Consider the following 15,498-nt stretch of genomic DNA (forward strand, 5'->3'; position numbering starts at 1 on the left):
TCCCCTATTTTGAAGTATAGTCAATCCGGACGATATCGATATTTTTCGAATTCTGAGCCAACCACACCCCTGCAGTTTTTCAAGTTCCGGTTCTAACCATCTATGGATGAACAAAGCCCCGCGCTAGTGGCTTCGTTTTTCAATTCGTACCATTCGAAAGATCCGATTAGATCCCCCTGTAATCACATCGCACATTACCTTTTGCCTCTATGATCCCGTTACTCAGATTACCCAACGAGCTGTTACTCCTGATAAGCACGAAATTGGAATCCGAGGAGGATCTCTCACACCTACTACAGGCGAACCGTCGTCTATACGACCTTCTTCTTCCCCGTCTCTATCAACAAAATGTGAAGCTCTGGAAAAGCGAGGGCTTGGCTAATTGTGCCGCGACTGGGAATGAAAGAGGTGTACGGCATTTTCTCTACTGGGGGGCCTACGTGGATGTCCAAGTTCTGTCCACGATTCGAAAGAAAACGGATCGCTTCATTCCACCCATGTCTCTACATACTATGTTCTCTGGTAGGCGACCTACGAGTCAAGCCAGGAATCCGTTTATGGTTCCGCCTAGAGCTCTACTCAAGGTCGAAAGCCAGACACCCCTGAGCATAGCCGCGCATGCTGGACATGATGATATAGTAAGGCTGCTTCTAGAGCATGGTGCTCAGTTGAACGACTGCGTGGGAAAAGAAATATGGACCGGACCAAACAATCCCGCGGTCGGGGCTCTTCTCGCGGGCCACGAGAGTGTCTTCAGGATCCTTCTTGAATGGGGGGCTCAGAAAGAAGGGCCTAATCTGTTGTACGGAGGGTTGATCAACTGTGCAGTAGCTTCCGGTCAAATGCCGATGCTGAAGCTTCTCATCGAATTTGGGGTCGATACCAACGCCGAAGTTAACGGAATGTGTCCATTGCTTTGGGCTGTGCGCAGAAAGCCAAACTATGCATCCATGGTGGAGGTGCTTCTCGATAATGGAGCGAACGTTGCCTTGGTTGATAATGATAGAGCGAAATTGCTATTTGAAGCAATTAGCCGTGGAACCGTCGACACAGTCCGTTTGCTTCTAAAACATGGAGCAAACTGTCACGAGAGCGTGCTCCACGGGGCTATAAGAGAATCTACTCTCGAGACCGTCCGCCTGCTTCTAGATCACGGAGCTCATGTTAATTTCGAGTCCATCACGCACGCTGTGATCTCCCGGAATTGCGACATACTGGAGCTGCTTATTGACTATGGATTTGATTTAAATTCAAGGGGTTATAAAGGTTACACTATTTTGCACTACGCCATTCGCTGCAGTGGAATGCCTTCCCATATGCCCTCAGATGGGGTGATATCCGGCTACTTGGTTCAACCGGTTTTCAAGTGTCCAACGGGACCTGATCCACCGCATGTTTCAGCGTATTGCCGACGCAGAAGAGGGGATCACAGCACCGCGGAAGATATCGTGAGGTGTCTTATCCGACGTGGTGCGGATGTGAATGCTATGAATGGGATGAGGGAAACGCCGCTTTACCTTGCTTGGAAATATGCTTCCCCTGCTGTGCAGCATTTACTGTTGGAACATGGAGCTGATTGGACTGCTATGTTGACGATATACTGAGAATGGAAACTGGCAATGTTCTATGTCAATTCTGGGCATTTGAGGAAGACCCTTGAATAAGGATCTGACTGGGAATCAGACTGGACAGCTCAGAGAAGTCTGTTAGTTCTAGCCCTACAGGCACGAATCAACACCAGTGCAGTGTTGTCTGTGACCTTTTAGCTTATTTGTCTACGAGTTAGGATTGCCTCTAGCCCATATCTCTTCCAATCTCGTTATTTGATGTATTTTAGACCAGATCATTATCCGAATAGTTGAACTATCAATGATCAATAGCCATGCTTGTAGGGTTATTATTATCTTCAGTCAAAAAAAAAAACTATGTATATTCGCTTCACCGTCTGGCTTCCCAATTTGGCAAAAAAGATATGCAACGACGGCTGCATGATTCGAACATGCGCCCGCGAACGGAATTGATTTCTAGCTGTTTGGATTGTTAGTGAATGTTTTGTGGAACTGTTTTATGAAGAGAAACGTACTCAATCGCCTTAGACCACTCGGCCAAACCGCCGTATCAGATGACAATGAAGGCCAGAATGTGCATGACAAACGGGAGGATAATTTGACGAAGCCGGAAGGCGGTATCGGAGTCTATATAAAAAGCTTCTCCAGGACAACCATCATCATCCTCTCATGAGGTATTGTTATACATTTTCTTAGAGCTTTTGGTACAATACCTTTACCCTAAATCTGCCTACCATTACATATAGAACTTGTTACTCTTTGATTTCTATAAGGTGAACTACTTGTAATTATCCTGATCTACTTACATGTAGGAAGCATAAAACAATCTTGGAGCTAGCAAGTTAAGAACTACATTAAATCTTTTTACTTTTTGATCTTGTCTGAACTTTCAAATTCAATTCCCAGAGGAATAAGATAGATTACTAAAACAAGAACTCCATCACTATCAAAGGGTATCGCACCTAAACACCATCACAAACTATGATAACATTCAAAACATCCAAAACATTAAGAGATATTCAATCCAATAGTCTCAGATGCTCTCGAGGTGATCATTAAAAAACATACAATTCAGACTCCAATATTCACATTTGAGTGTGTCTTCATTTCTCCACCGCGACGGTGGTGCATAAGATCAACGATAGCGAAATAGGTGGTGACTGCAAAAAGCAACCTATATACCGCACAGATCATAGTTAGCTCTCTGACAATGTATACTGCCGTAAAAACAACACCAAAAGATAGGGATTCTCACCATTCAAAAGCCCCAAATACCGTTGCTGCCTGGAGCGAGCTGCATGCACTGCCATGACACCACCTTGGCGGAGGCAACATCGCCCCCATAGCGATAAACCCAGCAAACCAGAAGATCATGGTAATCACTTCAACGGCAGGAATTACATAGTGGTGTGCAAGGCGAGGGAACCATATTGGTGCAATGGTGAGGTAGGGCACTGCTACAAAGGCAGTCCAACAACCAAGGAAGAGAAGGAAGTTGACGGTATCCGAGTATGACCATTCATAGTAGAATGTTGAAACCACTAGGGACTTGTTAGTTTTTTTTATTGATGGGATTTTGTACTGGAGCGACGGACCATATCCTGTTAAGCCAATCACGATCACGCCAAAGAGTGCTTGCACAACTCGGACGGGGTATATCCACGGAAAGGCCATGTTCGATAGGATGTAGATGTTGATGTAGGTAAAATGTAAATGTAATTGTGAATATGAATGGAAAGCTCGTAAATTTATCTGCAAGATTGTTAGAAAAGCAGAAAAGGCATTGTAAAAAGCAAGGTATGGCAAGGTATAAGAAGGTGCATTGGGCACCGTCGCGCCAGCGTCATAAAGATTGGCAGACTTGGCGGGTTTGATAGGGCTGACGTAGGGGCTTGTTTCTACCTTTTGAATCCTTTTCTTTGATTATTGCCGTGTTTCGTTTTTTGGATTTAATTTCTATACTCTTTAACCTCTTTGATGTCTTTGAATTACTGCCTAAACACTGCCCTTGTCTTTATTTATACATGTTTTGCTCTTTCTTTGCTGCCTACTACGTATACAACAGAGTGGAAAAAAAGTATTCAGCGCTAGTCTCGTATATTCTTGGCTAAATCATGCACAAGCCATATGACGCCAGACTGCCGATCACTGTGGAACTTGACTAGAGTTGTACAATTTATGTTGTAGTTATGATATATAGAACATGTTTTTTTTTATTTGATTTCACTTGCCTATTTTATTATTCTATGAAGAGTGATGAATAGTAATGCTAGCTTAATCCTTACTCCCCAGAGTGTTATATAGAGACAAAGACAAAGACACTCTGTTTCTCGCCCCTAGAACATCGATTCATTTCCATTGTGGCTGTGTGAGATGCAAAGGCTGAGCTTATGCAGGTCTGTCCTCATACCTAGGCAACCTCCGTGGCCAAGGTAGGCGGCTGGCTATGTATCTATAACCGAAGACCTCGGGAGACTCAAGGAGTAAACATTGCTACATATCACGTCCAACATGTTTCTAAAGAATAAACTCGCAAAACGAGCATGTAGGTGTCATTTGTATCAATTCGTCGCTCATGCGCCTGTACAGATTTATGCAACCCCAATTACTTCCCAGCCTCCATGATATGAGCATAGCAAATCAATAATCAATAATCACGGAAAACAGCAACCATGTCATCTAATCGAGATACCTCCGCCAGCAACAAGGCTTCCTTGGCCTTCCAGTTGCGAAGATGTTCTAATTCGGCCTCCGAGAGGAATTCTTCCTCGTGGCCCTTGACGTCAGTTCGTTCTGTCTTCTCGAGGAAATCTCTCTCGCGGCTACGTTCAAATTTGATGCGTTGCAGGCATCGTGACATGGCTTTGTATGTATCCTCCAGAATACTGCTGCACACGCGATCCGGATCGTAGTACCACAGGTAGATTGTCTTGGAAGGCTGGCGCTGCGCGTCACGGGGCACTTCCTGCAAGTCTACAAACCCTCCGGTTTGCATGCTAGCAAGCGTCTGGCGTAGGTCTTTGAAGGGTAAGAGACTGATTTCCTGGAGTCGCTTCTCGTCCAGCTTGCCCTTGGAATGCAGAACGCGAACCACCCGCAGTGCCACATCTCCGTACCGCGATTCAATCATGCGCTCCAGTTCTAAATGACGAAGCTTGCGGGACAGCCCTCGGAATGCAACTCGCCACGTAGGGAGACCGGAGATGACATGTTTTGTGGTAAGGTTCAAGGGAGGTTGTGAGAGAATGCTAAGGTGCTGGTCGATCTCATAGGCGCGGTTCTTCCCGCTCGAGTCGTCTTCATGCTCGTCACCATTCACGCCATTTGTATCATCTTCCAACGGTCGCTTGCCGCGTCGGTTTAACACCGTTGAGGGCTCCATCGGGCCAATACATCCTGCAAGATCCAGATGCGGGTCAACGTCTTCAACTATCGAGCTCAGTTGGATTGGAGCAGAGTATTGTTCGCCTTCTTCTCCTTCGCGGGGGATCTCATAAGAGTCTCGGCAGCGGGCTGTTTGGTATTCAATGCGCCTAAGCAGACATTCATAAATCTCCACTGAGGCGGAAGGTGCGTCTTGCTCAGCAAGCTCAAGGAACCGCGTGTTTCGAAGCGCCACGTCGAGTTTCTCATAGTTCACCCGAACGATAAGGTTAGACTACGGTAAATATTAGTGGTTGTTTCGAAGCCGCATTGAAAAACAAAAAAAAAAAGGGACGAGCTTACGTCCATTGGGATTGAATCAAGGCCATCTTCATCTTCGGACCAATCATTTTCCTCTTCCTCCTCGTCCTCTACATGGTCCCCGTTGACACCGTTGGTACCATTCGACGCCTGCTTATTCGACTCCGAGTTGCCGTGATCGCGTTTTCTTTTGGCGCCTTGAGGGAGGCCGTTGTATATTAGGCCCCGGCTCAGGTCTCCTTCAGTTCTCTCCTTGACCATTTCCTTCGCCTTCTCCTCAATCTCTGACGCTTGCTGTTTGCCCTTCATTAGTTTGACATCTGGCCTTGATCCGATGATTCGGGAAGCATCTAGCCAGTTATCGTTTGGGCTTTGGAAGTGTGCCTCTCGAAGGCGATGGATGTATCCGTGGGAGGCAAGACTCTTCAAGGTGGGGTGCAGGCGCACCGGTTTCTCGCTCACAACATGATCGCCGTTAGGTGCAGCGGAATCCTCTGCGTTTTCCCCATCTTCCTCGGGCTTAACTTCATCATGGTTGATCCCATTCGGAACGCGCTGCCTCTTGGATTGAAGCTCGGGAAGCGTTTCGAGGTGGGCGATCGAGGAGTGACCAAGCATCATGATTGCTTCCAACACCTGGGCAGCATATTCCCCAAGTCGACTTTCCACAAGCTGTAGAATCTTTCCCGATCGCACAAGGGAGTATGCGGCCTGTGGATTAGCTTCGTAGTAGGTATTGCCGTCATCGAGGGAAGTGAAGTGATAGATCAAGTGGTGCTGGATCATGGCGGAAAGGCCATGGTGCAATTGGCGATCTGTCAAGCGAGCATAGAATTTTAACCGAGGGAGAGTCAGTCTTTCGTAACGTTGAAGGACAGTGAAGATGCGCTGCGAAAAGTTGACTAGTCAGTCCGGTTCCTTCCCCGCTGTCGCAAGTAACTATGACAGCCCGAGAGTCTGCGTAAGATGACTCACAGCAAAGAGCTCTCCAAAATTGTCTTCGATCAAGAGCATACAGAGCTCGGCAGAGCACTAGGTTCATGTCAGTAAGTAGAGCTTTCTTGAGGTTAGCGGGACAGTCGCATACCTGGGACATCATGGTGGGCTAAAGATATGAGAATATTCACCACCAAACCTCGAGAGGGGGCACTTTAAGGTCACCGAATGTTCATTAAGATTTCCAAGCTAGCAGAGATCTGCAAGTCCAATCCAAAAATCCAATGCGCGATGAGATGCAGGTCCTCGGTTCTTTTGTTCTTTTTTTGCTTATCGGTATATTCACGTGACAGGACCAATCAGGTGATCCAAATGCCTCATTTGGAGGAAACGTGTTCGGGCAGAGCAGAGAGACAATGGGAACAATCGTGAGATATTGAGGTATTGAGAGATTCAACACCCCAATTGGAATAGAGGGTATATAGATTATTTTAAAATACTTCAATAAGAAACTATAACAATTATACAAATCCCAATAGAATACTATACTTCTATATACTCGCAACAAAAGTAACTCCGGTTCCGTCCGCGCTTTTGATTACTTGACCGCTGATTGGCTGGAGTGACGAGTCGGGATCTTGAAGCTTTTCGTGACCTCCCAAACTGCCTCTTCCCTCTTGCTCTCTCCGCATCCCACCTCCTTCCCCGCCTCATTTGCGCCTCTTTACAAACCCAATTCGGGTTTATATCTCTTCTTCTTCTCTCACATCTTTTCGGCACAGGCGACGATGCTGTCGCGGTCTTCCCTCAGCCGAAATGCGCCGCGTGCGTTCGCCGCCGGCCGTCGGTCCATGGCCTCCGCTGTCAACCCGGCCTTCCAGTACGATGTTTCCGAAGCTTCCGGCGTAAAGGTCGCCAGCCGTGAAGTTGAGGGCCCTACTGGCACCCTCGCCCTGGTTGCGAAGGCTGGTTCCCGTTACCAGCCCTTCCCTGGTTTCTCCGATGCTCTCGACCGTTTCGCTTTCAAGGTTGGTCCCATGGCATCAATTGATTCATCTCAGGTATATTTAATGATACTAATCAATCAATTCCTCAACAGACTACCCTCAAGCGGTCTGCACTGCGGATCACCCGGGAGACTGAGCTGCTGGGCGGTGAAATCTCGTCGACACACTCCCGCGAAAACATTGTCCTCCGTACCAAGTTCCTCTCCAAGGATCTTCCCTACTTCACAGAGTTGCTTGCCGAGGTTGCTACCCAGACCAAGTTCGCAGGTGAGTCGGTCCCTTTTGATGAATGGTGGTTGGTGAAGCGCAATCATATGAGCATCCTTTGCTGACTCAAACCCCCTCGATGATATCAGACCACGAATTGAACGAGGTCGTCAGCAAGCTCCTCAAGTACAAGCAGCAGGCCGTTCACTCTAACCCGGAGACCGTTGCTGTCGATGCCGCCCACGGTGTTGCTTTCCACCGCGGCCTGGGCGCCTCCATCACCCCCTCCCAGTCTTCCCCTTACGAGAAGTACGTCTCCGGCGATGCCCTGGCTGAGTTCGCTCAGAGCGCCTACTCCAAGTCCAACATTGCTCTTGTCGCCAGCGGTCCCAACTCCGCTGAGGTCTCCAAGTGGGTTGGCCAGTTCTTCAAGGACACCCCCACCGTCAACGCCTCCAGCCAATACAACGTTCTGCCCTCCGTCGCCTCCAAGTACTACGGTGGTGAGCAGCGCATTGCCTCCAAGATCGGCAACGCTGTTGTGATCGCCTTCCCCGGTTCCAGCGCTTTCGGCACCGCAGGCTACAAGGCCGAGGCTTCCGTTCTCGCTGCTCTTCTGGGCGGCGAGTCCACTATCAAGTGGACCCCCGGCTTCTCCCTTCTGTCCCAGGCCACCAAGGGCTTCAGCCAGCTCCGCGTTTCCACCCAGAACAACGCCTACTCCGATGCTGGTCTCTTCACCGTTACCCTGTCCGGCCAGGCCGACCAGGTCGGTGCCGCCAGCAAGAACGTCGTCGACGCCCTCAAGAAGGCCGCCGCTGGTGAGGTCGCCTCCGAGGACATCAAGAAGGCTATTGCCCTCGCCAAGTTCCGCGCTCTGGAGTCCGTCCAGACCCTCGAGACCGGTCTTGAGGCTACCGGCTCCGGCCTCGTCCACGGCAACAAGCCCTACCAGATCAACGAGATTGCTCAGGCTCTCGAGAAGGTCTCCGAGCAGCAGGTCAAGGAGGTATGTTATTCCTCTCTCCCAATTTCTGATGTCATCATTCTAATAGTTACTCATAGGTCGCCAACACTTTCCTGACTGGCAAGGCCACCCTCGTCAGCGTGGGTGATATTCACCAGCTCCCCTTCGCCGAGGACCTCGGTCTGACCGTTTAAAATCCCTGTATACATTACACCGTAGAGAGGGAAGAGTCTGTTCCCTTCATTTTGGATTTGATGTGACCACTTGTGCCTAGATTCATTGCCGATATCTCCTTTGTTCTTTTAAGGGTGTAGTTGACTGTAATACAATTGTACCTTATCCTTTATCTCCACCTTCTTTGGTAGACCTATGGATTTCCTTGCCTCGTGCTGATTATGATCCTTGAGCGAGGTATGATTTCATGGTCAGGATCGATCATTACTTGCATGCTCCGTGTATCTATCCCCTTTCGTTAGTTTCCCTACGCTTCCACTTTGAATGGCAAAACACCTGTCTTTTGACCTTATTACACCGTATAATTAGATGAAGGTCTAGTTTGTTATATATATTCATTCAACCACACTATTAGCATATCGTTTTTTGTTCGTAGTTTTCTCTCATGTAGAAAAGTGCATCTGCCCACCGAATGATCGAGGCTGAGATATCGATGTTTTTGCTTACGCCTAGAACATTCATACTATGCAATAATATCATAAGCAATATTCTACGCATACGTGAATATCCTATCATCGCCTATAAAAAGAAGCTAGGGATGCAACTCTTGGAGTTCGGCAGGTATTGATTTGATATAGATAGTTTGTTAGGCTACATCCGATAACATACTTCACTTATACTAAGGTATATGAAAAAAAATCGAACAACCACAGCCCTTCAGCTTTCAACAACCCCATTATTATAGTTCAGTACAAAAAATACAAAAAGATATGATAAGAGTGGGATTTGAACCCACGCCCCTTTCGAGACACGGAGACAGTTGTATACCATCGGGATCAGGTGGACCTGAACCGTGCGCCTTAGACCAACTCGGCCATCTTACCAATTGGATGGAATGTGGATAAGAATATGAGTATATCAAAGGCTAAAAGGTAGATATACAACTTGTACACAGTGGGAAAAGACTAGTCACTGGTTATATATAGAAACGCCTCTACACCTGTTATGCTTTTTACTGCCTTCACATATATCTAAGAAATACATAAGAAGAACATCGGCATAATATCATTTCGGGCCAATTACCTCGGCTCGGCGACTAAAGTCCTACGCCGTGGCTAGCCGACTATTATTCTTCTGACACCAAGGCTAATGCGAGAGTTTTTTTTCTTCTCCTTGCCCTTTTTTTTTAAGAAAAAAAAGGTAAATATTGACATTCCTGGATATACTTTTGTCCAGTTTCAATGTCTAACTGTTGGTTAGCTGCTATAGTATAAGGGAATGGCTGGAATAAGTTCGAGGATAAAAGGACTGCAAAGGAAAGGCAACATAAATCAGATATAATAAAAATAAAATTTAACATTTTCATGCAAAGATCCCTGTCCGACTATGCTACGTAGCCTAGAACCGTAAAGAGAATTGTCTCAGAGTCGTAAGACACCACAAGACGCCGAAGATGAGAGAAGTGATCTCCAGAGAATCAAGAACGTAAGAGCGGATAAACCCATCCAGTAGGAACCCTCCCGGCAACAAACTAGAAAACCATAACTCCTAAAGCCCATGTCACATATTCATACCCTCATTATCACACCGGAGTCACCTCATCGACCTACCGTTCAATAGTACCACACCAGTAATCCACCCGCAAATCCGAAAGACTGCGCGTCGGCAAACCCCAAGTACGCGCAAGCCAGAGCGCCAACCCACCAACAACCCCTACACTCCCAACAATCTGCACAAGCATCCAGCTCCGGTGTCCGAGCTCGTCAATCCAGCCAATCACGCCGAGCGGGTCATGCGGAGTGAAAGTCGCAAAACGATATGCCCCGGAACTGGCATGTGAGCGCATGACCTGAAACCCACCAGGGTTCTTTTCACCGATGGAGCCATGTAACCCACAGAAGCCAGGGGTCTGCGAAATAGGTACCAATGAGCCGTCGACAACACACTCGCCTAGACGCTCAGTGAGCCACACAGCGCGCTCGCCGCGAGCCAGCGAGGTATATCGATCGCGCTCGTTTTGCAAGCTGCGCTGCAGGTCTGTCGCCCATTGAGCGAGGTGGACCTGCGCCATACGCTCCTCGTGTCGGGTGTAGTCTGCAATGCGGGCCATGGCATAGCCGGGTGGGGAGCCGGACGAGATGGAGATCCCCGAGACGGAACGCCAGCTGTTAGATGCATATGCGGACCCACTTGCAGCAGGACCCGGCTGCGCATTGGGTAATGGCATTGAGGGGGGGATTGGATAGGAGTCTCTGCATTGCTGAAGGAGTTTCTTTGCCGCAGAATGGCGCATCCAGGCTAGGTTATCGCGATCGAACATCTTATTGACTAAGGCATCTAGCTCGGAGGGCACGAGTGGTTGAACGTAGTCTGGACTCATTAGGGTGCTTGCATCCATTGTTTCCGTGTCGATTGTTTTCTCGGAGGAGACCGCATATGGGGGCTGAGATTCAAGCCCGTCTAGACCGTTCGGCGGGTCACCGAATAGGAATGGTTTGATTCCGGCCTCGCGAGCTTGTTCGTGGAAGCGGAGTTTCAAGTGGGTAACTTGAGCAGGTGTAAGGGTGTCTGCTTTGGATACTATTGGGACTACATTGCTTAGCTCGCAGAGTTTGCGGATGCATTCCACGTCCGTCGATAGGGTGTCTATTTGGAGAAGGTTAGCAATTGGGGGTTAATTGTGCAGGTTTTCCTCGGAGAAGGAATAGTGAAAGCCTACCATTAGAAATCAAATATAAGATGGCATCCACCTGGGATCCACCATTCCCGGCTAGTAGGTTTTGGAAATCAACGCTAGACCCACTGAGCGCATTGGTCGCACGGAAGAATTGTTGTCTCATATACTGTCCAATGGCGTTGCTTTGACCTGCCGGGCTTAGGTTTGTTGCAGGTGTGTCCACGAAACAAAGGTTCCTCTCTAACACGATTTCCCCGATGCTCTTTCGGCGCTGGAGCACGCGTGAATCTTCCAGATCCGACCACCATGGAGGATAAGGTTTGGTACTCGCATAAATTTCCGTGGTTGTAGTCAAAGTCCCCCGAGATCGGGGCCGGGAAGGTCTGCGACGTCCCGAAGAGGTCACCTGCGGGATGGTGTCGACATGTACGATATCTTCGCATGTCTGAACGATAGACTTGATCAACGAGGTCTTACCAGAACCTAATTTTCAATACAATCAGCTGCTTGTGTAATTTTGTCTAGAACAGTTGAAACCTACCAGGAGAACCAGCCAGAAGAACCTTAAATCGACCCATGGATTTTCCACGCTCGGTGAACGGTCGCCGACTAGGCATTTTGATGCTTGGCATGATAAGTTGGGAGGCCCCACCTGGAGTCAAAAATGGAGACCCATAGGGTATTTCGTCCTCATCTCCAGATCCAAGAGCCTGACTATTGATTTCATCCGTGATAGAAATATCATCGAGTGGTCGAAAAGACTGGTTGGATATAGATTTTGGGCTGCTAGGCAGCGAGGATGGATCATCAGGGATGCCCAACGTAAGCGGGGTTAAAGGCCGAGATACTGCATGAATGGGAGATGCTTGATCAGAGGAATCGATAGTGCCTGAGTTTAGCGGCTTCAATGTTGACCGGTGTTGTGCGAGGTGCGATTCTAAATCGTCGGTTGCTTGCTTCAGGCTGTCTGCGGAGGGATCGCGGGGCAAGGATGTAAATTCTGATTGGGACAGAGAGGCATCTAGGCTTTGTACTCCATACATATTCTCTTTGACATCCTCAGGGCTATCTAACGATAAATTGGAATCATGATCCGCGACATGTGGACTGCGCGATAAGAAGAAGGTCGCAGGGGTGGCAGTGCGGGGATCGAGGGATGGAGATGAGGGATGGTCGGAGGGTTTGCGAGAGAATGGGAGGTCTGGAATAGGTCTCATTATGAAGGCATTTCACATAGGACAGCATAGGAAAGATATTGAACAAGCTTGGAAGTCAACAAAGGTTATGAAGCTCCCTGGTCTAAAGTGATCATGTCACTTGTCATGTCACCAAGGTTATCATGTCATTGCTCAGGTAAGCCAACATCACGAGGTGATAAACCCCTCTTGATCTCTGCCTGAGGTATCCATGCATGTACAAAGTATATGCAGTTGGAGTTGCTTGATTTTTAATTCCAAGGACATTTCGAGTATGAATTACTAGTTATTTTATTGTATGTTAATTTTTTTAATTTGATATAAAATACTCCAGCAAGCTTGTCCGTACTCGTATCTCCACTGTGGGTTAAATAGAAAATTGGGACTTGGGGAAACTAACATACTCCGTAGGTACTCCGTACATATACAACATAGTTACTTAACGGAGTACTCTGTACAAATGTACGTTATATAGTAAGCTAGTACTTTTTTTTCTGAAACAGGGTACGGAGTACTATGTACTTTCTGCATCTATTAGCACACGCGCATCTAGCGCAGAAATAAGACTAAAAAAGGCGCGGGAAAAAAGGCAGAGACCAACGCCCCGTCTTAAGATCTAACTGTAGTGGCAAGGTCTCATTGCCGACCACGGAGTACCGTCTCCGCCCCGAAATGATTCTCCACTTCATCTCTTCTCTTTAGTTTTCTTCGGATTCTCCTTTTCTCCGATCTTCTCTTGTGAATGTTTCGACTTCAACACTTTCTTTCTTGGCTTGATTGGCCTAACCTGATATCTCTCTTATTACACCATGGAACAACCAGCCATGTCGTGGCCGGAGCAGCTACATGAGAATAATCTCATCACTGCGCCTGGTGAGGAAGAATTCTCTAACTTGTTCGAGTTCAACATGCCTTTTCCCGAAATCGAGCACGGACCAGGGAATATGCAACATTCCCATTCTCTACCGACCACCACCGGCCCGGACTCGGATATGGCTCACCTACGATCGCATGCCGTGCAATACTCGGGCCAGATGGAGGGCCTCATGGATTTCAATGATAACACACAGTCGCACACCCACCACGGCCACCCAATGCCTTACTCGACTCCCCATATGACCCCGGGCTTTTGCGCCCAGCAACCATCACCCATGTCACAACCGCCTACGCACCAACATTACATGCAGGGCCACAATATGATCCCTCCCACCCCGAACAGTGTCGAAATGCATGGCAACACCGCTCGATACCCCCAGCGCGTGGACGAAAATCCGGATATGTACGACGGATATTCACGCATCAACGAGGAACAGGTTAGTTCAGACAAAGGTCCCAGATGAGTATGTTGGCTAACGATTCAGGCGCTCTACACTCCTCTTATCTCACCGGCTATGACACCCCTGGAGAACCAATTTCGACTCCCTGAATACACAATTCCCGGCGAATACTTCACTCCTCTCACCTCTCCCGCTCTAGAGGCCCAAAACGCCGAGTCTAGCAGTTACCAGTATCATGCAAGACAGGTATCGGATATGGGCTTCGTTCCCACTACTGCGGAGGTGAACCCTCTCCCCGGGACCTCGGCTCCACCTTCTCCTAGCATCATTCGGAAGCCCAACTCTCGTCACCGGCCATCAACGACCGCTACCCGGCTCAATAACACACGGAAGGTCAAGCAATCACCTATTATTCGGGCGCAGCGCAAACGCAGCACTTTGGCTACCAATTCGGAAGAGTTCTACAATAGCCTCACCCAGGAGATGAACTCCACAAGGCCGCAAAATCAGGATATCCGCTCACTCCAGCTCAGCAGCAATGAGGGATCTGGCCAGGACTCGGTATCCCCCGAACCATTATCAGAACCGATGATGCCCCCTCCCGCTCTTCCCCCCCCTCGGATGTCTCCTGCAATTGCTCCCCATATTAAATCTTCATCGCCCGGCACTGCAGCCACCCCTGCGCTTTTGATGCGCATCCAGCGGAATCAGCATTTGCAAGACCCCGCAGGCCAGTTCCGCGGCCAAGCGCAGCTCGCAGAGCCTCCAGCTGAGTTCCCAGATGATATAATGGAGGATATATCACTTCCAGAGGCGGCCGCTCCTTCGCAGCTGCGTCCAAAACCCAACCGCATCGATACCGCTGTACGGACGCAGTCGATCTCCACGAATGGGACACCTTTCATGGATCCTTTGTCTGCGACGTACGATAAACCTCACAGCGCTTCTCTTGCTCCCAGTCCACGCACAACTGCAATGCCATCTCCCAGTGGGCCGGTTCCTCGAAAGGATTCCAGGACTACGTCCAATCGGAAACGACCCAGTTTGAGTTCCACTCAGGCCAGTCCACAGTTGCGGCCCAAGATTAGTCCCAGCATCCAGCCACTTATGAAAGGCAGTGAGGGTAAGTCTTGATCCGAATTGAATTCCATGACTGTTATACTAACTTGATTTTAGGCATGTCACAAGATGCACTTTACCTTGCATCAAAGTCCAACTACCAACACATTCTCGACGGGACTCTGCCATCGGGTGTGAGCTATCCAGAGGCTCTGGCTGAGAATTTAAGCTCCAAGCGGACGAATCACAAGCTCGCAGAGCAGGGACGCCGGAATCGAATCAACAATGCGCTCAAGGAGATTGAGCTTCTTATTCCGCAGGAGTTTATTGATGCCCGCAACGCTAAAGAAGCTGCAGACTCCGGTGGCAAGGTCAATGAGAAGGAAAAAGAGAAAGAAAAGGCCAACCAGGCCATCAGCAAGGCCACCGCCGTGGAAATGGCCATTGATTACATTAAAGCTTTGAAGACGACCTTGGACGCAACCACTGCCAAGTTGGCCGCCGCCGAGGCCAAGCTATCGGGCGAGCCCTCCAAGGAGAGCTCACCGTCAATGTCCACGGCTCAATCCGAGAAGAGTCCTGATGGTGTTGCTAACTCAGAGACGAAGAGTTCGGCCTGATCAGACATTATAACCTAATATGACCAGATCTTCTACCTGCATAGTGACGCAATCTATGAAACGGTGGAAGATCAGAAAACAGGATACTCCCTATCCGCGGGTGGAGGTTTCGCCAATTGTGTTATG

At 48.6% G+C, this 15,498-nt stretch overlaps 5 protein-coding genes across 5 annotated transcripts; 3 read left to right on the forward strand and 2 right to left on the reverse strand.

Moving 5' to 3' along the window:
- Window positions 1–209: 209 nt before the first annotated feature.
- On the forward strand, window positions 210–1,604 carry PEX2_093710 (ankyrin repeat domain-containing protein; the record flags this gene model as incomplete). The annotated part of the gene is made up of 1 exon (XM_016746641.1): window positions 210–1,604. One exon carries the CDS (start codon window positions 210–212, stop codon window positions 1,602–1,604), a length of 1,395 nt encoding a protein of 464 aa, XP_016600357.1.
- A 2,611-nt stretch (window positions 1,605–4,215) lies between these two features.
- PEX2_093720 (uncharacterized protein) lies at window positions 4,216–6,351 on the reverse strand (the record flags this gene model as incomplete). The annotated part of the gene is made up of 4 exons (XM_016746642.1): window positions 4,216–5,226; window positions 5,295–6,140; window positions 6,228–6,284; window positions 6,340–6,351. The coding sequence occupies 4 exons, from the start codon at window positions 6,349–6,351 to the stop codon at window positions 4,216–4,218; spliced, it is 1,926 nt and encodes a 641-aa protein (XP_016600358.1).
- A 625-nt stretch (window positions 6,352–6,976) lies between these two features.
- Window positions 6,977–8,563, forward strand: PEX2_093730 (ubiquinol--cytochrome-c reductase subunit 2; the record flags this gene model as incomplete). Its single annotated transcript, XM_016746643.1, has 4 exons — window positions 6,977–7,216; window positions 7,288–7,462; window positions 7,552–8,411; window positions 8,468–8,563. The coding sequence occupies 4 exons, from the start codon at window positions 6,977–6,979 to the stop codon at window positions 8,561–8,563; spliced, it is 1,371 nt and encodes a 456-aa protein (XP_016600359.1).
- A 1,586-nt stretch (window positions 8,564–10,149) lies between these two features.
- On the reverse strand, window positions 10,150–12,437 carry PEX2_093740 (uncharacterized protein; the record flags this gene model as incomplete). The annotated part of the gene is made up of 3 exons (XM_016746644.1): window positions 10,150–11,189; window positions 11,263–11,703; window positions 11,762–12,437. The coding sequence occupies 3 exons, from the start codon at window positions 12,435–12,437 to the stop codon at window positions 10,150–10,152; spliced, it is 2,157 nt and encodes a 718-aa protein (XP_016600360.1).
- Window positions 12,438–13,225: 788 nt separating this feature from the next.
- Window positions 13,226–15,372, forward strand: PEX2_093750 (phosphate-sensing transcription factor PHO4; the record flags this gene model as incomplete). Its single annotated transcript, XM_016746645.1, has 3 exons — window positions 13,226–13,729; window positions 13,778–14,816; window positions 14,870–15,372. The coding sequence occupies 3 exons, from the start codon at window positions 13,226–13,228 to the stop codon at window positions 15,370–15,372; spliced, it is 2,046 nt and encodes a 681-aa protein (XP_016600361.1).
- Between the last annotated feature and the right edge of the window lie 126 nt (window positions 15,373–15,498).

The sequence above is a fragment of the Penicillium expansum genome, assembly GCF_000769745.1.
Source record: "Penicillium expansum strain MD-8 chromosome Unknown contig313, whole genome shotgun sequence".
In the NCBI taxonomy this organism is placed as follows: Eukaryota; Fungi; Ascomycota; class Eurotiomycetes; order Eurotiales; family Aspergillaceae; genus Penicillium; species Penicillium expansum.